We start from the raw sequence: 26,425 nt of genomic DNA on the forward strand, positions 1-26,425 counted from the left end.
TTCAATAAAGTTAGTCTTTATTACATCAGGATATACAAATCTGTAAGCGGGCCGACACAGACCCACCATATAGATCTACTGACATAAGGAGATTTAATCCTGAATATATATACATCCAGGCTTTTTTCAACAGTATATGTACTGTATATATAGATTTTGCAGTTTAAAACTATGAAATACTTATATCTAGCTCTGTTTGACACAACATAAGGGCTGACATGTTAGCATATGATATACCTTTTATGATGACAGTATCTGTACCATGACTGATTTAAAGTGCTTATAAATCATAATATAATGTACGATCAGTACAACATTTAACAGCAGTATCATGTCACTTTATAACATATATTTCACAGTGTAAATTGTCATCAGTCAAAAACTACAAGCATAACATGGCAGATAAATGAAGGTAGCACATCTAGTACAAAAACTGAGATTTTGGCAATGACGATCTTTTAACACTCTTGGGAATGAAGGTTAGGAGCCATGCAGAGACCATGCTACAGCTTAAAAGCTTAAAGGAGAGTTTAGTAGACATGGAAGACTTTAGGCTAAATCACTTCCAGAGATGTTAAGTGCATTTCTATAAAACTGTTATTTCACATTGTAAAAATAATACAATTGATAGTTAGTCTGTGATCTTTTGATGTGGTAGAAAGTCTTCTAATTCAAATTCCTTCCTGAGGTTAGGGAGCACGCAGATGGGAGACTAAAGAAGCTATGAAAAGGAAAGAAAAGCCAGGTCATTTATTTGAACAAGCAAATCTACATATTCAGCAAGGTTATTAGAAAAATCTTAACAAGATATGAAAGTTTAGTGCAAATGATAAGTTTTGTTATTTGTCCTGTGTGCTGCCACTGAGGGAGGCAAAATCAAAGCTGAAACTTGAGTTAAATGGATAATGCTTTTATAGAAACACTGTTAAATCAAACATTTTTGATACATCATGATGACAACAAGTGCAGTATGAAATGCTTTGAATCACGCAAATGACTGATGACATGGGAAGTCCCAGAGAACTGAGGGAGTTTAAGGGGAATGGGTTCAGCTGACCAACAGATGAATTGATGCTCTGTTTGGTTTTCCACCGACATTATTTATTTAAATACAAATTATGGAAACATATTTGCTCCATTTCCAGACTCACTGTAAATTAATTCAATTACTTTCTTTATAACTTTGCACAGAATGGTGTTAGATCGTTTCGTACCTCAAACTACGAATAACAATTATCAATATTTTCATGTACATTATTAGAAATTCTGTCTTTTAATAACCTACTGGAGACCATTCAACTTGTGAAAAGCTGCATGTTTGAAAGCACACAAATGCTTCTTCCATGTTAATACATAACACAGCTCACAGCCATCATTTCGATTCAGTCAGTAACTAAAAGTCTCCCGTTCTTCAACGGGACACCAGGACGTGAACACACATTCATGGCAAGAACATAAAACAACACAAGCTACATGTTATGAAAACAGTCCATGGATTGTGCGTCTAGCAGAGTCAGCATTAGGGACAAATTAAATACACTGAGCAAAGCTACCTTTTTGATCCGTAAGTACACAGCAGCTTACAGCCATCACATTGTTCAGTCTGACATACGTGCATAGTCACTGTGACACTGAGTCCACACATACAGTGTCAGTAAGTCATGTCAGATATGACAGTCTCAGTTTCCCATGCTGATGGCAGACACAGTCCTGGTTTCACTGGATGTTTGATCCAAAAATCAACTGAAAGGGGAAAAGAAACAGGACAGAATACGGAAAAAAGAAAAAATGAAGGAACTGAGGAATGGTTGAAATCAAATGAATAAATGAATGAAATGGGAATGCAACAGTGTTTCGGTTCTAACTTCTTTTCAGCATCCACTTCCTTTCCACAGACTTACACATTTTACGCTACGTTTAGCGTCGGACATTTTATCATTTATATCAGATTGTTTAAAAAACCCATGAAAACCAGTTTCTCCAAACCAGATTAAGAGCCCAGACACATGTTGCCCTTTTTGCACCCTCAAAGTCATTGTTGTCAGTGTTGACACACAGAAGGCCCCCTCAAAAGCTAGAGCGACGCTGTCATGGGGGGCTTTCCCAAGCACAACAGCTGTGGCCTGAAGTGAACAGGCACTGCGTCCAATAATGCACACTTTGCACTACATAACTGATACGTGTCCCATCATTCAATATACTTTTATGTTAATAAACATTAGTCTGTATTTTTTCTGATGCACTGACCTGTAATTACCACATCACTTCTTGAGAACCTCCTTAACAGCTGCCAAACTAAGCTCTACCAGTACTTTAAAAATAATTTTAAAACTATCTCTCGTCTTCCAAATGAAATCTAACACTTCGTACATACTTACACTTAAACTGAAGCGCAATATATATTTTATTTATGCAGTTTAAGATTACAGAGACAGTGCACATTAATAAACATGGCCAGTAAACATTTCTGTAAACGTGCCAGTTTAGCCAGTTTTGTTAATATTCAACTGTAGTCCCGGGGCAGGTGTGATGATGTTACAATGCTGCCTTGGTAGCTGTCTGTTATGAGCATTGTCCTGTAGTGCATTGCATTGTGGGATATTCATGCCATCATAAAGTCCAGTGTTTGCATACTGTAATATTTCTCTGAAAATAGTATGCAATTCACAGTCTATTGGTTTCATACTAAGGTTTCAGAGATACTAAAAACTCTCACATACTGATTAGTCTACTGAATAACATGTTCGTATGGAATTTCAGACACAGAGAGAAGTAGATTATATTAGTACAGGATGACCCAGAGCATTTCATCTGTCCAATGGGCAGTATTTTGATAAACACAAAAACAATGCCTGTAAGAAGATCATCTCCGAACTCAGGATTTCTGCTAAGTAGGCTATGCTATTTTACATTGCTGTTAGCATTATGCACATTATGGTTATAGTCACTTCGACATCAGGCACAACCTGCCTACGTGCCCTTGATTGTTGGCACAAGACAACACGTCTGGTGAACCTTGTGTTTTAACAGACGCAGCATGTCTCCCAGCCCCAGACTACATTCACAGGTGGGCTGAAATCAGATTAAAACTGAATTTGTCGAGACGTTTCTCAATCTGATCACTCAAATCAGGAGTTCAAACTGTGTTTAAGGTCAAATCAAACATGACACATGACACTGACACCATGTCTACACCACAGCTAACCAACCATGTCTGTACCAACAGAAACGAGTACATATAATAATCGACTTTTTCTGTCATTGCTGCTGAACACTAAACATACCACTAAATTAATTAACTAAGGCAGATACATTAATTCAGCCGAACATTTGCATTCTGAAAAACAAATCAGGTAGTCTGAACAAATTCTCGCCTTTAACGTTTAACTTACGCAGATGTATTTTCAACACCTGACAGCTTTTTTATCATACAGTCCTCATCTTCCTCAATGTCATAAATCTAAAGAATTATCGTATTAATCCTTGTGTGCATATATTTAGTGTGCCTATGTGCAGCTCTTCTTTCATTTTTTTTTTAAAAATACTTGATAATGTATTCACTGCTTTTATTAAAACTGGGTTATACAGCGTGGTCAGAAGGATCCTCAGCTACAGTATTTTAGAGGTAGTAGAAACCTGTTGAAATCATCTTTGGCCCTTTGTGGGATTACACTGGCTTAATGTTTCTGGCACTCTTTAACATTTTCACCCACATGGTAGGGTATTAAAACCAGTACAAACTGCCATTAATGGTCAAAGGCTTCCTTTTTTGTTTTCATTTGCTTCTGTTTCCTTAAGACAGCTTAGTGATTGTGGATTTTTCGAGGCTAATCTTGAGCATTGAGCTGTGTATATAAACTCTGAGCGTATGTAATCGATCCTGACATATAATGTTTCCACCTGCAGAAATTATTGCAGCTCTATGTGGGATGTCTGAGTATCATCTGAGTTGCACATGGCGTGAGCAGCATCGGTGAGACCGGTCGAATGTAAACAGAAGTGCCCCTGCCTGAGATACAGTCTGGCAGGTCAGCCCGCAGAGACATAAGCATCAGGCTGTGTCATGCAAGCTGTGACCCTTCCCACTATGTCTGGGCACACGGTGTCAGTCTGAATCTATCCCTGTATCAGTTTATGAGCCAACATGGCTTCTGGGAAAATAACACTATCTCATTAATCACGTTGTACGGCTCTTCCTTCTGTCTGCTCAGCTCTAGATACACTGGCTTGGAGAATACGTGCCCATGGCTTGTGAATATAATGTATGTGTGACATTAACCAATTAGCCTTGAGTTGCCTGAAAGATTTTAGTGTTACTAATATTTAGTGGCATTAGCGCTTGCTCTGAAAATTATGGTGTACAAATAGGAACCGCTTGAGCAGCAGTACAAATGAAATCCATGCAGTAAAAGCAGACTTACTTCTTCTTGTCCTTGTCCTTCTTGAATGGTTGTGAGCAGCCCTGGAGTGCCTGTCCCATCAGTGTCTCAGCTGCAACCTTTCTTCTATTGAAGGCATTCATCTCCTCCTCCAGTTCTCGTCTTTTCTCCTCCAGATTCTTCTTTTCTTCTTGGTGCATCCGCTTGAGCTGCTCAAACCTCTCATGAAGCTAGAGATAATGATGATGACGGGACAGGGCAAAATGTGAGATTGAACAATTATGGTATATTTCCACTTACTTATGATCATGTTAACCCTCACCTCTTTTTCCTTTTCTTTCAGCTCTGCCTCTGTCTCCTTCACTTTGTTGACAAACATCTGTCTCATTTCTTCTTCTTTGCGCTGCAGATCCACAAGGAACTCCTTCCTCTTGGCTTCGTACGTCTCCTGAAGGCTGAAGATCAGAGTAAAAGCACAGTTAAAGGGACAGTTCACACTAAAATCAAAAATACCCTTATTTTCCCTCTTATCTCATCTATAGTGCTATTTATCAATCTAGACTGTTTTGGTACAGGTCATAGAGATGTCTGCCTTCTCTCTAGTATAATAGAACAGGATGGCCCTCAGCTTATGCTGCTCAAAGCACAGAAAAATTACATTTGAAAAACTCAACAGTAATGTCTCTTTCTACAAATCATGACCCGGTTACTCAAGATAATCCACAGACCTTGTTGTGAGCAGTTTCATGTAGGAACTATTTTCTTTCTATTGAACTTCACCCACCAGCCATATTAGTACACAGAAGAAGGGATCCATCTACTCATGGACAAGAGGCTCGTGCTCACGGCAGTGCAAGATATAAACAAAAATGGCATCCTCCTTGGCTGAGCTTTAATGTCAGCTAGCTTAGTGGTGCTCAGGTGAGCTAGCAGTAGATGCATGTTTCCTTCTATGCGGTGATACTGTTGGCAGATGTAGTTCGAGACTAAAAAAAATAGTTCCTACATGAAAATGTTTGCAACAAGGTCTGTGGATTATCATGAGTAACTGGGTCATGATTTCTGGAAAGAGACGTTGCATTGAGCACCACAAGCCCAGTGCCATCTAGTTCCATTATATCCGAGAGAGCAGACATCTTAACAGCCTTTATCGCCAACGCTTGACAACTCACACCAAAACAATCTAGACTGATTAATAGCACTACAAGTAGGAGAAAAAAAATGTCTATTTGATTGTGTGTGAACTGTCCCTTTAAGGTCAGTCTAATGCTTTGTTGGACAGGATTAGTACCCAGGAGCAGGTTGATCCAGCTGTTTTTAAGTTCTGACTCATCTCAACTCATCTCATCTAGGTGGGGACTAGTCTCGCTCACCAGACCTTTCTCAAGAAAAGAAAGGTCTGGCTGGGCCGACTCTCACTGTGAGATTGGAGAAAAAAACGCCCCGGCTGCTTGTACTTCTTTCAACCAATCACAATAGTTCTGGGCGGTACCACAGCAACGGTGCGCTCGCAAAAATATTGCTGGGGGGAAACAGGTTTTGGTGTAACACGCCCACAAAATATCACCTATAGGACGCGAACCATGGCAGAAAAATGGCTACATCCCCGCAAGATCAAACACCGCAAAAGTTAGTAAAGGACGTGTTGAAAACTGCTACACAACCGGAGGTGGTAGGGCGGGACTTCAGCGAGTGGCTCGTTCCGCCCAATGAGAGGCTGATCTCTGCAGCAAACTTCCGCCCACTCAGACTAGGTGGGGACTGATGCATTGCAAATTAACAAGCAATTATTATGTAGAGCTTTACTCAATTTTTACAGGAACTGTCAGGCGTAGCGGGAGCAATAAAACTAGCATGTTAATATATGACCCATTTAGATCGAAGATCAAAAGAGGTAATACGGTCGACATTTGACCTGACACTTGATCAAAATGCAGTTTAATAATGATGTAAACTGGGAATATTTTAAATTAAATAACACAAAATTAAAAACGACAATGATTCCACTCACTCTAAAATACTCCACAGAGGCATACACGGCAGCAGTACCTGGCTGCAAGGTCATTAGGTCTTCAGCAAGAGTTAATGCAATACGTGTGATTATGATGACCCCTCAAGCACTGGCGCAATACCCTTGTGATGTGTGCCCATAGCAGCGGCATTTAACACCTATATTATATTTCTGCATGTATGCATATGTAATAAAAAAAAGTCATATCTACATTTACAAAGGATTGTTAACCCTAAAAATTGTTATATCTGGAGGTTATTTTACAGTTAGGGATGACTTCCTGTTTAACTAGTTGATTGATTTTGATTGGATGGTCTGAAATTAGCTAGCGGTAACTAAGAACTTTAAATAGGCAGATCTACAAATAGCTGGTTAAACCTAATCTTGAACTCCGTCGGAGGTACAACATCTAACATATCATGTGTCATGACATAAACACAGGAAGTTACTGTAGTTTCTCCCCAGTATCAGGGAGATGGGAGTGACTAATCTTGACATGAATATTTGACGACACTAAAAGTTTAGGTGAGTCAAAAATATAACCAAATACATCAATTAATTACACCATTAGTTAAATAATTAAACTAGAGTCTGGACATACACATATAAAGCTTTGCACTTTTCCTTTCAGCTCTAATTGGTTGGTAAAAAGGAGAAAAGCAAAATACATCCAAAATTATGTAAACAATGTGTGCTGTTTATCAATAATGTAATTAATCGCCACAGTTTTTACATCTTCAAAGTGCAGGGTTTTTTATGGCAGTTCCACTGAGGTAAGCTGCCCACACGCATTACATCACTGCTATCCCTAATTTCACCTGAACGACTGGCTGTCAGGGTCTGTGTCCTTAAACCCCATCTCCTCTAGCTTGCAACGGCGGTAGAGCTCATAGTGTCGAGCGTGAGTTTGCTCCCGGAGATCCTCCATGTTCACACGCAGCAGCATCTCCCTCAGCTTCACAAAGTCGCAATGGTTTTCATTCTCCACTGGAAAAAAACAGAAGCTTAGTCATGCTGCACTTACTGAGATTTTTAAATGAAAAGTCAGTGCTTACTGTGCTCATAAAAACAGAGTATAGTGATATCATGTTTGCATCTCAACAGAAAAACTAACGATAGTTCGTCAGAAGGCTTCTGACTAAACAGCTGCTACTGTCTGGGGGACTTTTATCCATTTGGCAGACTCACCCTGTACTGAACCCCAGGGGTACAGCCTTGCTTTCACCATCTTGTTTCCCACTTTAACGTCTTCTACACTTCCAACCACAGCAAAGGGAAGATGAGTCTGTAACATGTAGTATTGATATTGTTATAATGTGGTTAAAAATGGTAATGGTAATGGTACAGTTGTCATATTCAGGACAGCGACCTGCTATTACGACATGCTTCTAAATATGTGTCTCCTATGGATTTAAATGGTGGTTTGCATTGTTCTACTTCAACTCTTTTTACAAATGTACTGCGTTTTATGCAACGTCAATCATAAAATAGTAGTATGATAATCAGACTGAATTTAATTTCACTTCAATATATCACTGCTATGCTGCTACTCCTATACTAGTGATATTACTAATACTGCTGTACTACTATACTAATCGAACTACAGTCGTAGATCTTACTAGTATTTCTTTGCTATTTGAATTGCTGAAAAAAATCTGAGATGTGGTCAACAATTCAAAGGTCTGGAACAGAGACCTGCACCGGGTCAGGTACCTGCAGGTACCAAACAAGAAACCTACAAAAAGCTGTGTAATGGGTAAAAATATGTATATATATAAATTCAAGAATACACGCACAGGTAAAAATGAACTACACACAGGTGGGCAGCAGGTGAGAGCTGATATGTATATTATTTTTCACAGTAAATCAAATAAAACAGATGTGCAGTATATGTGTTATATTTTGACATCATATTATCAATCAATTATGCAATGCCTTTTATTTAGAAAGTCAATGACACAATTCAAGCCTTTGACCCCATCGTCACATCATCACTGAAGTGGAGGACTCTAGTGATGAAACTGTGCAGCCAGAGGATGGGATGGCAGCCTACATTGAGTTCAACACACCCAACAAGGATCCTTTTGAGGTTTTATAGTGGTGGAAGGAGCATGCTAAAATGTCTCCTGACCTCGTAGTGGTTGCACGGACTGTTTCACCCCGAGCTCAGCCCAGGAAAGACACTTTTCCTCCACTGGATTTGTAATTCAAGCACAGAGAACCCAGCTGAATGTGAGTGAGTGTAGCCTGTGTGTGTTTAATCAAAGGTGTGGGTCAGGTCGCGGGACTTTTATTAACGGGTGCGGGCGGTGTGGCTTTGACATAGACATACTGATGGGTAACTATTCGAGCTTCACAGGTATGGGCAGGTGCGGGTATGCAAAAATGAACCCATGCAGGACTCTGGTCTGGAACCACACTAATAAAATTCTTCAATAAATAACACCAAAAGAATGGTGCAGACTAATTAATACAGAGATGGAGAAAGTGAGAGCGCATATTGTAAAATCAAGCCGTTTTCATTCCCAGATCGTCAAATACCAACGCTTTGTCACACCTTTTGGCGTCTGATAGCGATGCAAAGGCACCCTTTGAGATTTACGAGTCTGAATGAGATGCACTTTCAGCTAACTCCAATGTGAACCCATCCACAGCATTATTAGATGCTCAGAGCAGCTGATGTAGTATAAATGAGAAAGTCCACGTAAAGAGGTCTGGTTGAATGGATAAGTCAAACAAACACAGGTATTTCACCCAGGAAATGGCTGTTTGTGTCCCATGTGAAGCCAAAAGTCACTGTCATGTTAACCAAATCATGATCTTTTCCTAAACCTAACCAAGTAGTTTTAGTGCCAAAACTAACATTTCCTGTGAAGATTAAAGTTTACTTTGAAAAGACATTGTATGCATGGAACAAGCGGAAACTGACACATTCAAAACTACACTCGAGAGATACATAGAGCGTCATAGTTTGGTGCGCAGAGTGAACGACAAAGCTGTAGATCTGAACAGCTGAACATCCTGGGTGAATACGTACAGCATTGTATTATGTAAGTGTGTCTATGTGTTTCTAGGACTCACATTCATGGACGTGTTGATCTCTGCAACAGCTTCATCCTCTGTAGGGAACTGATAAATCTGCACTCCATTACTGACCAGCTCGCTCATTATCTTGATCTTTAATTTGTCCAGTTCGCTCTTGGATACAGTGTCCGCCTTTGCAATGACAGGGATGATGTTCACCTGCGTGGAAAAAACATAACATGAGTGACAGACTGAGGAACAAGGAACATTGAATGCTGAAATACAAAGTGCCAGATTCTGCGGTCACCTTGCTGTCCAGTTTCTTCATTGTGACAAGATCAAGGGACTTCAGGGAGTGTCCAGTGGGAGCGATGAAATACAGACAGATGTGGATTCTTGTGTCATGGCAGTTGTACAAGGAACGTTTTATTTTTAGCTCCTCCTCGAGATACCTTTCAAACTGGGCATCAATATACTCAAGAATGGGTTTGAAGCTGCACAGAAAGACAGCAAAATACATAAAAAATGAGCATCATTATCTTATCCTTACATGTATGAACAATAAACTTAACATCCCTTGCCTTGCTGTTTGAAAGACATGCTAGTGGCCTGGTTACAAACTCTGCAGCTACAGTCTCTCAGCCAAGAAAGCCTGCTTTTTTTCACTCCCTGCTGTTGGAGCACTCAAATGTCTATTCAGATTGCATTAGTTCTACCAGTCATTCCCATATTCCCTCTCTCTCCTCCCAATTCACATGCCAGTAACAGGCCAGATCTCTTTCTCAATTCCATTCTGTGTAACTGTGTTGGCTGCAGCCGCAGAGCAAGAGGGAGAAATAAATAATAGCTGGTTCTGACCTAACCAAAAGTGTTGTGTCATTCACAAACGATTTATATAAACGAACGAATCTTTTGGGTCATGGCTAGATAGAAACCCTAGACTTGTGAAAGTCTTGCGAGCTGCCAAAATGCTCCTGTCTCACTGTTTCATGGTGTGACAATCTGTGGTTACAGTCTGGTTAGATTTAGGCACAGAATGCACTTGGGTTAGTGTTAGCAAAATATAATGGTTTGGGTTGAAATGATCCCTTGAAATATGAAACATAAAATCTTGTGGAAGTGTTTGCAAATCTGGGGTTACCACAAATGTGTGTCACAAAATGCAGTTCATTTTAAGGCCATTTGAGGCTGGCTCCAAAACAGTGTCAATCCTCACAGACCCCCATGTTAAAATGCCCAACTTTACAGGAGAAATAAACATGTTTACAGCCTGGTATGAAAAACAGTATTGGTTCCATTTACATTCTATCAAGGCCCAAATTTTTTAAATATGTGGCCGCTTGTGTGAAAGACTGCAAGGTGTTGCCCCAGTCTATGAATCAGAACCACCCCTCACTCCCCCACAGCTCCACCCTCTTGCCCAAATATGGTCACTTCTGGCTCTTAAAAACCAAGAGGGCAACAGGTGAAATGCCAAACTCGAGGTTTCAGAACGACAATCTACAAACCAGTGGGTGACGTCCCCGAAGCTACGTTCATTATCTAAACAGTCTGTGTACACAACCAATTTTTGAGTGAACGAAAGGATCTGTTTGTTTGTTTTTTAAATCTCACCACCTTTCATGGTTTACAAAGCTTTGCAAAACCTGCAATATGAAAAAACAGGTAGCTAAGCCTGAGTCTTTCACTGAGATAAACGGTGCATGTTCAGTGATGCATTCACTTAACATATCACACGGTCAGCCCTGTCGCCTAAAAATTATGCTTATACAACTAATTTGAAACATATATTTTAGGGAAAACAACCTTTTAGGAAAACATAATGCAGCAGAAGTTAAAAAAGTGTTGATATTAAACTGAACGCATCAACATAATGTTCACTGACAACGTATTTAGGTTGTTTTCTGCCTAAATAGGCAATCCTGTAATACACTATCCACTCATAGTGACTACAGCATAATTTTTTATACCTTTTTTTGGATTTTTTTTTTTTTATTAACAATTAGTCAAAATCACAATCATTCTCTAACCTTAACCAAAGTGCATTTGTTGCCTAAACCTGAGACAGGAATCTGGATGCTAACGCAAAGTTCTGGTGCCAAGATCCTGCACTTTGTATGCCTACTATCCTCCCCAACCACCTCCTACTGAAGCCTATGCCGTAAATCAATGTATTGTTTCGTTACTTGAAAGAAACATTATGTCTGATCTGATCCATTCAATGATTATTTTGCCACAACAACATAATTAAGAAAGCAGTTGAGTAACATACAAACATAATTTCTAGGACACAGGATTGACACAATGAACGTGTCGCTGTGATGCTCAAGTCGCCCCCTGCCCTCTCCCTCTGTTTCCTGTCTTGAAGGGTTGAAATAGGAAGAAGTACTGAATATGTAATTAATAATTAGGTGTTGTGAAAATATACATTCTGTCAATAATATGGTAGATATAGGAGCCAAATATGTTATTGGGAGGTTTGCTTTTAACTGTGTAATTCACTGTGTCGGCATTGGGGGCACTGTCCTGTCACCTGGTGAGTTCAGGTATTTAGGATGTGACCTCACTATGGTCATCAGGTGTTTGGCCCAGAAGGGCAAATGGTTTTTGACCGCAATGGCGCGGAACGCTACAGTTTTGTTTGTGTGTTTTGTACTGAACGACAAATGTGGATGTAACAGATGGACTTTGCCATGCACACGTGGAATAAATGTTACCGTGATGCAACCCAAGAAGTTTCATGGACTCTGATTCAGCATTTGGGTAATGAAGCTAACATAGCGTGTCCAGCAACAGGCGCGTCAACCCTGGTCAAATACCTCAGTAGCTAGTAGTAGACTCAGCTCCTTTAACAGTAGGACTTCAGTTTTCATTTGCAAATAGTATCTTTATCCAACTAAATTCTCTGTTCTCAGTTTAATAGTTAGCGAGTTAATTTGAACATTCAGCCATGTGTCAGTTTAGTGAGTGGATTTACACATAGTTGGAGCTTTGGTCGACAAGCACAGAATGATTCAGTGAATGAATATTTCTAATGAATGGATTCTAGTGATTCAGTACACTGAAAAGAACTTTGCCCATTACTACTAACAAAAAAAAAATTCCATGAATTTTTAAAGATCAGTGTTGAAACAGTGCTGAAAATTTCTGTGACAAGTTTTCTGTACCATCTTAATAACACTATGTATTTTTCTTCCTTTGTGCAGCACAGTTTCTTTTTCAAAATCTGGACAACACTAATAGATAAACAAAAATCGATAAGAATCTGTACCTTTCGTCTTTGTTGATCTGGTCTCCAAACCCCACAGTGTGCACAATGGTCAGCTTGAGGTTGACATTACTCTCCTGCAGATCGTAGGTTTGTGGCCGTAGCTGCACCTCACTCTGATAGTGGCTGGCTTCCTCGTTTTCAAACGTTGTGTTGAAAAGAGTGTTCATTAATGTTGACTTGCCTATCCCCGTCTCACCTTTGCAAAAAAAGAGAAAATGAAACATGGAGAACAGAGATGAGGGAAAGATGAGGTGATGCATTAACGCTCCAAATTCCATCTAACTCATGTTACGGTCATAGCACTAACTCTGGGTTATGAACTCCTCCTGGGTGCAGACGTACCTACGCAGAGGATGTTGAAGCAGAATCCCTGTGCAACTGATTTGCTGACCAACTGATCTGGGAGACTGTCGAACCCCACATGACCTCCGAGCTCCAGGTTTCGCTTTTCTTCATGCTGAGGTATTCAGAAAACAGGCAGGATGAAAAAAATTTCACCTTATTCATGTCATACCACTAAATATTAAAGGAGATAATGACAAAAATCAATATAAGGGCAGGGTTTAAAACTCCGTCTGTCAGATCCCATCCCCACATTCTGCTTTCAAGCTTAAAAGCATTCTCTGCAAATGAGGTCATCTCTCTCTTCCACTTAACACAGAATAGTGCGCAGTGAATAGTTCAGTCTCAATATCACAGATTCCTCCTTTACAGAATCACAAATCTGGGAGGAAAATAAAAAGCTATGAGAATCATTTGTGGAGCACAGATGTCATAATTTGCATTGTGTGTCTTGTGTCTGTATGCAGAGCTTAAATATAAGGCCTTAGCCTCGGTTTGATGATGCAGTTGTGGTTTATATTCAGGGCTATACTAAAAAATATTTTCGACATTGATGAGTTTGTCAGTTATTGTCAGAATATAATCGAAAAGCTTGCTTGTTTTGCTCAACCAATTGTACAAAATCAAAATGTCTAATTTGGTTAATGATTCAAACAGAAGAAAAGCATCGCATTTAAGAAAAGGGACACACAAAATGTTTAATTACAAATCACTTTAATAGTTAATTGGTTATAAAAACAGTTTTCTATGCCCGAGACTTGTATATTTTCCATGTTACACATTAAGGTGTTTTAATCTACACAATAAAACATACTATACTGACTGTATTTTCCCCTTGGCTGTATAAACTGGGAAGCAGTTCATCTCCCATCGCAGAAACACCCTGGGATACTGGCATCTAGCAAAAAGCTCAACATGAGGATCAGGATGTGTTCAATGCAACAATCATCCGTTTCTGTCCCTCTCCCTTCACACAGACACACAAAGAGCTCTTTATCTAGATGTTGTTTCACAGGGTGGGAGGATATCCAAGCTGCTGGCTGCCCTGGTACCATAACTCCCCTTACACAAACACACACACACACTACCTTAACAACGTCCTGCATCATTTTCAGTGCAACCTGTGCACAGGACACAGGATACCAGACACGTACTGTGAGCCAGTTAAGATGACTTTGTAACTGACTCATTGATCGCCACGAATTACACGTTTGGCTAATACATATTTAATTTTTCGCTGAACCATCTCGAGGAGCTAGCTGCCACTTGAGGAGGCTGCTACTTATGTTTATCCTCTTAACTTAGTCTCTTAACTGCCTGCTGGCCTGCGTTTCATTCAACTGCTGGCACCCGTGTGCACCTGTCACAGTGTTGACATGGTAAACAGCACACGCAGTTTCATGCTGCACAGTTGGATGCAGAAGTGCACGTCTCCACAGACTGCACACATCATACAGCGACGACGGTGCATCGTTTCTATTCAATCCGTCTTCTTTATCCACAACAAGCTTCCTCGACACCGCAGCAGCCGACCCTGCTGCATTTCCTCCACACAGCCCATCACCATCATCATCACCTTGCTCCCACACACACCTGAAAGCCATGTTAGTTTATATCTGCTCTGACGACACCCAAAATCATGAGTCACTGCAGGCCCGCAGACAGCACATCATCATACTTACTGCGAAGACATCTACCTCATTGGCCGCCATCGTCAGAAGTGGCTGTGTGCCGTAATTATCTGTCTTCAGCCAGACCTGCTCCCCATATGAAGCACGGACAGACTCACACTGCTTTCAATATGGCCACTTGGAGGCAACACCCCCTCGGTGCTGGAGGGCGACATTACAACAGCTCCACACAGCCTACCTTATTTAGTGCAAGCTCTTTTCTTTTTTAGCTTGGTTTTTTGGCTCAGTAATTTTTCAGATCAGTGATTAGACTAGCTAAAGCCACTGCCACTGCAAACAACCAGCTAAAACAGGAATAGCAGCAATACTCTGTCACAGCTAACCTCCATTTTCAGCTCAGATTTTCTCCTCTTTTATCAACTTTGAAACTGCATGTCGAGCCACTGTCAGTGTCCCAGGGGTTTCATACAATATACAAATATTTAAAAAAAAATTTAAAAAAAAAAAAAAAAAAAAAAAAAGTAATTTCCCATTTTAAGTGGGTCCAAGTTCATTCAACAGTCACACACTTGGAGACCAGCTGTCTCCTAGCAACGTAGTCCCGATGACACAGGAACTCAGCTGCACAGTGTCGCTGTGTATAAAGTGGGATAGATATTGTTGGCTACTTTATAATATTACTCAAATCAAATTGTACTTTATTGATTTTCTCCAATACATTTAAGAGAAATATGTGCTTCTTACCCAACTGCATGACCTGACAATTAATTCTGAAGATCAAGATTTTGCATGCAAAATTTGTAATTAACATGTAAAATGTACAGCTATCCACTATTGTGTAGAGCTTCTAAAATTATCTTCAACATCTAAACTGCAATGCATGAGTAATAAGGGACTGTTCGTTATTTATGATGGGGGGGGGGGATGGTGCAAAAAGGAGCACTAGGGTGAGACTTAGGGGAGGGGCATACAAACTTGAATGGTTGCATTTTGTTTTTATTTTAGTGCCAATTTTTTAAATTTTAAAATAAAAATTGCCAAAATTACACCATTTATCATGGCCAGAAACGGTAAAAAACAGAAATTATCATTGGATTTTATATCTCACAAAAGCTTCTGTCAGAAAAAGAAAAAAAAACATAACTATAAATTTGAGCTTTAAATAGTGAGATTTCATTAAAATCACTTTATTCTACATCTCATTTGAAATTTGGCTAAAAATAAATGGTTTGCATGAACTAACCAGTATGCACGACAAGAGTGAAAGATCAAGGCTTTTTCAACTCCAGAATTTTGTCTTCGATTTTTAACTTTTAAATATCAAAGTGTAGTTTTAAAAATGTAGTAGCTAATTTATGGCAGAGGGAGGTATATGAATTTTCTGCCAGTCACTCAGGGAGGCTCAAGGAAAAAATATCTGTAGCTTATATATATACATATATAAAGAAGTTACACCCCAGCAACCTCCCTCCTCCAACAAGAACAGTCCCTAAAATTTAATAATATAACAGAACCCTCTGTCGTGGGGCAATTTGCTGCCTGAGTATACTACTTTAGGTACTATACTTTAGGTATGTTTTTTTGTGCTTACCTGTGCTTCTACAAATAGATTATGAATCCAGGACTGATGGTGTAACATGTAAGTTTTACTTTTACCTATTTCTGCGCCACTGCAGTATGGACAGACTACAAAAAAGCGTAGCGTAAGTATTAAATACACTGAATTACATGGTTTTAACACTATTGTCAAGATGTTGTCAGGATACATTATATATCATTCATATGAAGGTATCATTACTGTGTTGTTATGTTTTAATAATAATCATTATTTGAATTAATTAATCCATAAATTCTAATAGATTTTTTTATCCATTCATTAATATTTATCATTATTTGGTCAAAAGTTTTTCTAAGTCTTGGGAAAGTGCTTCATAGGTCACAAGGGAGTCGACATTTAGGCTTACTGTTGTACGGTAGAAGAATATGCATTTTTAATGTGACATACTATTGATTAAACAACAAAATATATTACATATAGAAATAGCCAAGTGCTTGTAGAAAATCACAGAAAATTTAGTTGCTGTATTAAACAAAACTGACACAATGAACATACAAAAATAGTTGTCCCAAATTTATTTTATTTAGTTTATTTATTTTTAACATCTGACTCATATGTCTCTCCATGCAAATATCAAAAAAATAAATGTAGAGTTTGTCTTTAGTTGTTTTAACAGCCTTGATATAGATACAGTAATTACAACCTTTGTTTTATTACTACTTTTTAAAGCATTTTACCGGGGCCTTTAACGGGGAGAGCCATGACTAATAAACGGGTGGATTTATTGGCGAGGTGCCGGAAGCTGCAGGTTGGTGGAGGACAACAGAGAGGGGAGCACGGACAGCAAGGAGATTATACCTCGGTCTATTATCCAAGCTATCGCTTCCATCTTTTCACATTTTTACCCCTGTGGGACAAAATGGCTTTGACCCAGGAATGCATTTTGTCTTTTCTACTGGAGCACGGAGGCAAAGTGAAGAACTCGGAGCTGCTGAACAACTTCAGGAGCCAGATTAGCTGCAGTGATCCCGCGGAAAAGCAGCACAATAGGGACCTTTTCAAAAAGTTGGTCAACAGCGTCGCTGTGGTGAAGCAGATCGACGAGGTAAAGTTTGTGGTTGTGAAGAAGAGGTACCAGGACTTTGTCAATAAAGAGGTGGCGCATGATGCCTCGCAGAAAACACAGATGGATGACAGTGTCTCGAGCCAAAACACGAGCTTTTCGTACACATCTCCTCCCCGAGCCGAGCCAGCCAGGGTGATTTATTCTGACATCGAGAACAATAATGTGTGCGGCCCCACGAACATAAATGGGAATTATTATAGTGATGTTAAACGTGCGCCTGCGGGGAGCACGCAGGAAAGGAGACCGTTATCGAGAAGCATTAGTAGTGCGGATGCAACCACTGTTAAAGTCCTGAATATCTCGGGAGATCAAGCGAGCAGAGCGAGGAAATCTGGTGCTGTGTTCGCTGTCATAGCAGTCAAATCCCCTCAGAGAGACTCTGCACCAGCAGCACAGCATGGGTCACATTCCCAACTACACCCGCATACAACTTCAGACAAACCAGTTAGGTTGATAACTAAAGTTTCCACACCATCAGTGCCAACTCTGGATCATACAGCTTGCAAGTTGGGTGCACCAAGTGACTCCCAGTGTAAAAACAGACAGACTGAGGACATGCAACCCCCAGGCTTCCCCCTGGTGAGGCCCCAGAACAAGAGAGATGATGCAAAGTATTCAGAGTCTGTGCCTTTGGAGCCACTAGCTCATGAGTGGTTGGTGAAGTGTGCAGCCGGACTGTGGGGACAGATCTATGGTTTGCTGCTGCAGGATACACGGTTGGCGCAGAAGAAGGACTTCATGTCAGGTTTCACAGCTCTGCACTGGGCTGCCAAGGACGGCAACAGTGAGATGATACACAAGCTTGTGGATATCTCAAGGAAAACAGGCACTTGTGTTAACATCAACAGCAAAGCACACGGAGGATACACACCCTTACACATCGCAGCCATGCACGGCCACACTGAGGTCATGGTTTTACTTGTGCAAAGCTACGGAGCCAGTATAAACGAGAGAGATAATGACGGCAAGAAGGCCTTTCACTACCTCGGCAAAGGTGTGTCAGCTGAGGTCAGAGCACTTATGGGAGGACTGCAGCAGAGCAAGTGCAGGGAGAAGGCAGAGGATGGAGAAGACAGAGAGCACCAGAAAGGCTTCAACACAATTAGTAAACTGTTCCAGCCTCACATAGGGAAGAAACAAAAAACTAAGGTGGCTCATGACTGGTGACAACGACGTGGATCACAGGAGAAGCTGTGAGATGGACAATATTTAACAGATCTTAGTTTGTATATTATGTTAATATAAAACAGCGTAAACCATTGTCTATCCTTTAGTGTGTACTTGCATTGAATGTGTAGCCTCTCTTGTACAGTGTATCACTGTTAGATGTGCTATTTAAATATGGTATTGATAATTTAATCATCTTTTTTTTCCATAGTTTAATCACATGTATTAACAATGAGTATGTTATTTTGAACCCATATAATTTATATTTCTTACTGATAACACAATCAGTGATATCCAAATATTTTTTTATTACCTAATATGTAATAAATCTGTAGACACTACCTCTTGATTCATGTCTTTTAAGTATGAGGAAATGTAAAAACAGACCACACCTGGGAAACAGTTGCTATCAACACTGGTGTGAAATGTCATTTGGTTGTTGGTGCAAAGGCTTGTTATTTTTGTGCTTGGCAGATCATGTTTTTATCAAAATTAAGTTCTTCAAAGTGCAGAGGAAACACTAGATATTGTTGCAGGTTTTGATCGTTTTGGAAAAACTACGTCTCAGCTTCAGTATATGCAAACGGGACCTTTGTGGAGCCAGTTATGCAAAGCAGGCAACCAGACTGGGTGGTGGAATGTCTCCTTTACCATCTCTTTGTGAACTTGAGCCACAATGGATGAGAAAGGCTTCCTTTTGTGGGACAACATGGGCGTCACTCTGTGGACTGCTGTGGCAAAAAAGACACAATTAGGACACATTAAGGCCATGCCCCTAATACCACACAGTAATCTGTTATTTCAGTATTGATTAGAAGGCAATCAGCAAAATACAAGTTTGACATGATTTCTCTTAACTGCAAAAAAAGAAGCCAAATATTAAATTGTAGGGTGAGGTGTAATTCAAATTATAAAGAAATCATTTTAATGGTCAGGTTGGCATTAATGAATGAATTGCCTTGTTTTCTCAGATCAGACATGCTGCCTTTTACTGTGCAGTGCAAAACACTGTTTTCTATCCTTAACTGACCCGGAGAAAAACAATCCCGGATGACATGAAAAGAGTTGGAGCTTAGACAATGAAGCCATAAGCAAAACAGTGCCAGAACAATGTCCTTTGTCTTGTTATCTGGAAAAGAAGCCACTTGCATAATGATCCTGAACAAGGACAGCTACACTCGCAGCAACTGTTCGACACACAGCAGTTGACTACTTTATGTTTTAAATCCCACCCCATAACTTTTCTTTGCACGGCAGCTGAACGATCACAAAAAGGAAATCTGCCACAGAAAGGCTTCCTTTGTCTTTTTTTTAATGGTTCAGGCAAAATTTTGCAGACATCAAAGACTGTCCAACAATACTATGAGGTGGTCCAGGTATTATATAATTTCCTGTAAGTGCAACATTAAAAAGTACTTAATTTTTCCTTGTACCCTTCATAACATGGAAGTGCTTCATAACATCCTTTTTCTTTTTTCTTTTTTTTCTTTTTTTAGAACCTTGCAGGTAGTGAGGAAAAAAATGTACACGTGTCCTTTGGATGGTACAACAGGAAAACCATACCATCAACAAAATGGTCCATCCCCTCAAATCAATGTGCATTAAATCAACAGTTATGCTATCAAACGCTATCCTGACACCCACTGTACAAGGAGCTGTTTGCTGATAGCATGATAATGGAACTTTGGTGTGGTGTTTTAAAACAAGGGCAGCAAAGTAAGTACATTAAACACAAAAACTCCCTCTGTGTCGAGTCAACAACATGAAGACCATTAACAAGTACTGTATATCCACCACACAACATGAGCATAGCTTTAGCTGATGAGATTTAATTGTACTATCTTGTTTGACTTGTGCTGAAAGGCCCAACTCTCTTTGGTACTTCATTTTTAGTCACTACATCTACATTACAATATATTTTTAGTTTGTTTTAGATTATTTTAACAGAGGTGGGTTGGACAATGTTTTGTCCCTTTACTTGCTCTTCCTATTTCCAACCAGTAGGGGGCAGGACATGCTAATATTGTCAGTTATATTGGTCAATGAAGTAGTGTGCAAAGAGGTTTCTTTTAAGTTTTTTTTTATATGATCAATGCTCCTTTTTCATTTGGTGAGAAGACATATGATGGGAATACTAACTGGTTTAAACTGATATGTGTGAAAAGACTGCAGTTCAAATATGATAATGTATATACATGTATGTGCAGAAACCTCACATCAACAACAACCCACTAAAACTGTCTGATATCAGTGTCATGATGATATGAGAAATAATATTTTTCCAACATATAAAGTTGAATGAATGCACATAAAATCACATTAATCAAACTGACGTTCACTGCAACAAACACTCTGCATTAACATTAAATAAACCTCTTAAATAAAACGTTAAATTTTGGGTTTTATTTTAAGCATAATTTTCCAAAATCATTTATTTAGGCTTCAAAATTGTGTAAAATTATTTCATCCTTTGGCAAAGATCATGTCTGCCCCACGACATTTGCAATATTGATTCGCTTTTTCACTTTCAAATCCCGTCTGACAACACACTTTTTCAAGCTGGCATATTTGGTTCAATTGAATGGAGCCACACATACAGTGACCTGCACTGATGATGACTTTATGATGATGATTTAATACCTAATATTCATAATTACAATTGTTGTTGAGTCATTTGATTAACTTTTATTGTATATTACAGAATTGTTTGATTTGTTGGATCTGTTCTTACCAGTGTAATATCTGATATGTCCTCTATATGTGGACAACATATTAAATGGATTTCTAGCATTGGGTGCTGTAAAAGGGGCTTGCTCCAATCACTACACACATTGACCAGGTATTGCAGCACCACTTTTGGTTGGTGGCAGGAGCTCAGTCCATTGGGACTTGGCTGGATAGGTGCCAGCTCGCCTCCTAGGCATCGCCAAGATGCAAGAGAGCTCGGCACCGAATCCCCAGCTGCTCGGGGTGCCTGTCACTCTGACATCTCTCCATTTAATGCGTGTGTAGGTTCTGTTTGTGCGTGTATGTGTGTTTCAGGCCTGTGTGTATATGACAACAAAGTGAAAAATTGAATTTCACCTTGGGATTTAATAAAGTACATCTTATCACAAAAAGATTACACTGGAAGTTGACCAACTATGTAAATGAGTTGTTACTGTGCCCTACTGCAAGCCAAGTTGAAAACTGCAACAGTGTGTGCTTTTTCCACACAGCTCAGTAATCGGTACGTACTGTGCAAACTGCCAAAGATAAGCAAACCCTCCAGTGTACAATAAGACTTAATCAAGCTAAAGAAGTTTATTTGTAACTTCCAGTACATTTGGCAATACAATTAGTTCTACAAACTGCTGCCTGGCAGAGTATTAGAAACTTCAACAACAGTACTCATAAAACCACAACGATGGAGACATGGTTATAGAAATATAATGAAAGCAAACTGTAATTTGCAGTCATTTTTATCTGTTGCCTATGAATATTGTCAAGCTAACAACACTCTGTTAGTGTTTAACACTTTACAGTATTACTGCCATGTAAGTGGAGCTTGAGCTTTTGGCTAAGTACCTGTGTACAACTGCAAAGTAATAATATAGTAGTGACCTGTACATCAGTAAATTTAGGTATTCTTGCCAAGCCAAAACAGCAAGATGGCAGATAACAGCTGAGTTCCAAACATTAGCTATAAACTGTATTTGACATTTAAGTCTCCAAACATTGACACTTTGGGTGGATATTTTATGAGCTCTGCAAATTTTTAACTTCTCCTCCAGAGGCTCAGTTTTTCTGTTTCACTTTGAATGTAGATGTGAGTATTAGCAGGGGAGGGAGCACCGCTGGACTAACTAAGTGGTAACTTCATCATCTGTCCCTTTTATATACTCCATGCAATACTCCACATCGCTTGTGTAATACTTACTTTCAGTTCACAATATCACAATCTAACTGTGTGCATCCACTGCAGAAAATATAAAAGTATGACTGATAAGGGATTTAGTCCATGATACTTTGTGCCAGTTACAAGGCATATTTATGATGCAGTAGTATATCAAAACTCTGTTGTGCAGTTTATTTGTTTTAAGTCTAATTTCTGCTCTCTAGTGGCCAGCAGGTTTAAGGTAGCTACACTTTATTTCAGTGTTTTTCTGGAGCAAACATGACACATTCATGCAACTACTGATTTATATCACCAACTTCATTCATCTTCTAACCGCTTCATCCTCCTGCGGGTCGCGGGGGGGGGGGGGGCTAGAGCCTATCCCAGCTGACATCGGGCGAGAGGCAGGGTACACCGTGGACAGGTCGCCAGACTATCGCAGGGCTGACACATAGAGACAAACAACCATTCATGCTCACATTCACACCTATGGACAGTTTAGAGTTACCAATTAACCTAGTCCCCAATCTGCATGTCTTTGGACTGTGGGAGGAAGCTGGAGTGCCCGGAGAGAACCCACGCTGACACGGGGAGAACATGCTAACTCCGCACAGAAGGGCTCCCACGCCCAGGATCGAACCGGCAACCCTCTTGCTGTGAGGCGAGTCACCAACTTCATATTTTGCCATTATTTATCTTTTATTTTAACTTGCACTACCCAAGTTTTTCATTAGCAATGGATGCGCTTGCAGTTGTTCACTTGACAAATGTTGAGTCACAAAAATTAAGACTTAAAATGATACCTACCTGCTTTTGAGCCAATCTTGCACATCCGGTGGAAGATCATTACCCTAGAAGAGGGGTGTCCAAAAAATATCTGGGGGTCAGCTGCTTCTCACATCATATGGGTTATTAAAAATAAATTACCTACAAATGAGACAAATACAATTGTGTCATCTTTCAGTGCAAAAGGATTCAACATTCCAGTGCTCCTGAAAGTGGTGGCCCTCAATGTTGACTCTCCGCTTTTTTGCTGTGGCCATGTCTGTTTATGAAATCGCATTAGTTTTGCCTTTATATTTCTAATGTGCATGTCTACAAACGGTGTGATAGTCCTATCATTGTGAGGTGAATGGAAAATATGCAAAATGATCTTGCTTTATTAACCAGCCAAGCCACATGTAGTATACCTTTAAAGACAAGCAGTGGGCCATTTAAAATTGGTCCACTGGCCACAATTGGTCCCCGGGCCAGACTTTGGACATGTCTGCCCCAGAACAAATAATAGCCCATTAGCAATACATATGTCTTTTCTCCCCCACAACTGTATGTTAATACTGTAAATTAATTGGAAAATTATATATTAACGTTACACGTGGCTACATTAGTTAGCACATTTGGCTAGGGCTAGCTAGCCAGACTATGGATTATACATTATACATGAGTAACTGTAGCAGTTACAAGTTTCACATTTTAAATTAGCTAGTTGACATTAACATATCTAGCTTCTGAGGGCTCAATAACTCAAAAATATATCAATATATATATATATATATGTATATACATATATATATATTTAATATATAGGGCCCAATAATTTAGCTACACTAGTCATACAATATGTCAGTAACACTGACTTACAGTTCATAACACAGCGTTAGCATTCTTAGCATTAGCTTACTTTGTTAGCTAGCTAGTTAGCCACGCCCAACAAGTAATTCATCAATGTTACTGTTTTTTTACATCTTCAAAATGTGAATTAATATTTCTTAACGTTTTCTCCTAAATAACTAAGAATATTTCTTTCATACAAACGAACCTGGTTATATTTTTGTAGATATTACCTCCTCTAGTTGTTGTAAAGTAACGTTGCTCTAAAAAAGCGGACATCTGACGTCTTCAAAATAAAAGCCCCAAATAAATCGCCATGACGGTCCTTATTTTTGCAAACCATAACCTTTACAGTTTATGTCTATAACACAGTCTTGTAACAATATAAGCTACAAGAAAATGTGTTTTAACCTGACTTCCCTTTTTTTATGGGACTCTACTTTTTAAATCTTATTTTTTATCTTATTGTGAATATAACCGGAAATGACTACTACATACTTTTGTATATATTACAGAATTAATTCAAGATTTACATTAAAATGCCTAAAATATTGTTCACGACCTAACTATGCTATCATTCAAAACTAGCCTCTTGTGGTTTTTAAAATTAAATAATTTATTAATTAACTGTGTTACGATGACTGAACAAGTCCTAAAGTCTCTGGTCTTTTTCCTGATGAAGTAACATGAGTGAGTTGATTGCCCACACCTGCGTGTGTTGATCAGCGGCAGCACGTGCGTGGTCCTGTTTACCTCGAGCTCTCAACGGAGAGTCTCTCTAAGTTTTGTCTTGTTTCGTAGTTTATAATAGAAAAACAAATGCTGATGTCAGTCGTCCTTCGTTATTTCCGCACGGTTTTCCTACTGCTGCTGGTCACCTGCAGCTGCCCGCTTTTCAGATCCTCCCTGGCTGCCTCCAATGCGCTGCACAACCTGGGCGACTTCACCTACCCTTACAGCAGCATCTTCTCTCCGCTGCTCAAAGCCCTGTCAGAGCACGGAGGGTCGAGGTGGAGCCCAGGACTAAGGAAAAAGATGAAACCTGAGCACAAGTACATGAAATATCTGACGGAGGTGTATAAGAAGTCCTCCAGAGTGCAGAGGAGTGTGGACGGGAATAAAGTCTACAACACAGTCCGACTGATCAAGCCCCAGGATGAATGCCTTGCACTAAGTAATAAAGGTGAGCAAGTGAAACAGCCCACAGTTCATTGCCTCACACACAATGCAACACATAAAGCCTTCTCAGTGCTGAGGCTCAGTGGTAAATTAAGTGATTAAAACTGGAATTCCTCTTCAAATATACCATAATATGACACCCACTACATTTTATTAAAAAATGAAGATAAAGGGTAACTAGGTCACTTTTTTTTAAAGCTGTAGTGGGATAAAACTGTATTACAAACTGCTTTGGTGTCATAGACCTCCAAATTCACTGTGCTTTGATTTGTCATATAACTAACTGTTTATTTGTTTGGTGAATTAGATTTAAAATCAATTTTCCATCACTTTGACTTGTACAGAAAACCTGAGACTGGCTGTGATTATTCTAGTGTAGGTGTTCTTGAGGGGCATACAATGAAGTTGCCATTGTAGTCTGGTGTAGTCTGCTATTTTGTCTGTATTTAAAGAGACAGTTTACCTCTAAATCATACATCATACTTATTTTGTGGCTGAATTGACGTGCTATTTGTTAATGTAGATCGTTTTGGTGTGAGTTGTTGGAGATATCAGTCTCAGAGATGTCTGCCTTCTCTCAGATATAATGGATCTAGCTGGCACTCGGCTTGTGGTGCTCAAAGTGTCAAAAAATACTTTTGAAACACTCAACAGTAATGTCTCTTTCCAGAAATCATAACCCACATTCTCAAGATAATTCAAAGACCTAGTTGTGAGCAGTTTCATGTCAGAACTATTTTCTTTAGACCGAACTACTCCCACCAACAGTATCACAGCACAGAAGGAAGCATGCATCTACTCATGGACAAGAGGCTCCTGCTCATGACAGTGCGAGATGTAAACATTAATGCCGTCCTCCTCGGCTGAGCTGTAACATTAGCTAGCTCAGTGGTGCTAGGTGAGCTAGCAGTAGATGCACCCTTCCTTCTGCGGTCCGATGCAGTTGGTGGGAGTGGTAAGGTAGAAAATACTTCTTACATGAAACTGCTCACAACAAGGTCTGTGCATTATCTTGAGTAACTGGATCGTGATTTCTGTAAAGAGACATTGCTGTTGAGGTTTTTTTAAATGTATTTTTTGTCACCTGAGCACCACAAGCTGAGTGCCATCTAGTTCCATTATATTAAAGCAAAGGCAGATATCTCTACTGTCTATTTCCAACACTCACACCAAAACAATCTGAAAACAGTGGGCAGTGTTTTGCCTCATTTTCCAGGTTGAATGGCATTTTTTCCCTGAAACTGTGTGA

General features: G+C 39.6%; 2 protein-coding genes and 1 non-coding gene across 6 annotated transcripts in view; 2 read left to right on the forward strand and 1 right to left on the reverse strand.

Moving 5' to 3' along the window:
• LOC125894479 (septin-8-A-like) lies at nt 1-24,840 on the reverse strand. 4 transcript variants are annotated; one of them, XM_049585882.1, is made up of 12 exons: nt 24,707-24,840; nt 23,194-23,313; nt 19,161-19,240; nt 13,028-13,142; nt 12,686-12,881; nt 9,722-9,908; nt 9,472-9,633; nt 7,579-7,675; nt 7,209-7,377; nt 4,702-4,834; nt 4,422-4,609; nt 1-1,743 (listed from the first exon to the last, which is right to left on the reverse strand). In XM_049585882.1, exons 2-12 carry the CDS (start codon nt 23,231-23,233, stop codon nt 1,740-1,742), a joined length of 1,371 nt encoding a protein of 456 aa, XP_049441839.1. In that variant the 5' UTR covers nt 23,234-23,313; nt 24,707-24,840; the 3' UTR covers nt 1-1,739. The 4 variants fall into 4 exon arrangements, with proteins under 4 accessions (XP_049441839.1, XP_049441843.1, XP_049441842.1 ...); XM_049585886.1 differs by lacking the exons at nt 19,161-19,240; nt 24,707-24,840 and having other exon boundaries at nt 8-721; nt 23,194-23,302; XM_049585885.1 differs by lacking the exons at nt 19,161-19,240; nt 23,194-23,313; nt 24,707-24,840 and adding an exon at nt 14,725-14,822 and having other exon boundaries at nt 8-721.
• On the forward strand, nt 21,202-21,383 carry LOC125895092 (U2 spliceosomal RNA). Its single transcript, XR_007450151.1, has one exon. It is a non-coding gene; the product is annotated as a U2 spliceosomal RNA (small nuclear RNA).
• Nucleotides 24,817-26,425, forward strand: part of gdf9 (growth differentiation factor 9) — a 5,437-nt gene continuing 3,828 nt past the window's right edge. Inside the window, exon 1 of the mRNA XM_049585887.1 lies at nt 24,817-25,180. Within this exon, the coding sequence (XP_049441844.1) occupies nt 24,817-25,180 (364 nt within the window). The remainder of the gene's footprint in view (nt 25,181-26,425) is intronic.

Source organism: Epinephelus fuscoguttatus, linkage group LG9, assembly GCF_011397635.1.
Source record: "Epinephelus fuscoguttatus linkage group LG9, E.fuscoguttatus.final_Chr_v1".
In the NCBI taxonomy this organism is placed as follows: domain Eukaryota; kingdom Metazoa; phylum Chordata; class Actinopteri; order Perciformes; family Serranidae; genus Epinephelus; species Epinephelus fuscoguttatus.

What these genes read in the sequence shown, in the direction of transcription:
- LOC125894479 (XM_049585882.1), bottom strand. Translation starts at nt 23,233, where the DNA reads ATGATCTTCCACCGGATGTGCAAGATTGGCTCAAAAGCAG. An exon ending in CTCAAGTTCACAAAGAGATG is followed by an intron (nt 13,143 to 19,160) that starts GTAAAGGAGACA and finishes TGAATACCTCAG; the next exon opens with CATGAAGAAAAGCGAAACCT. An exon ending in TGAAAGAAAAGGAAAAAGAG is followed by an intron (nt 4,610 to 4,701) that starts GTGAGGGTTAAC and finishes CATTATCTCTAG; the next exon opens with CTTCATGAGAGGTTTGAGCA.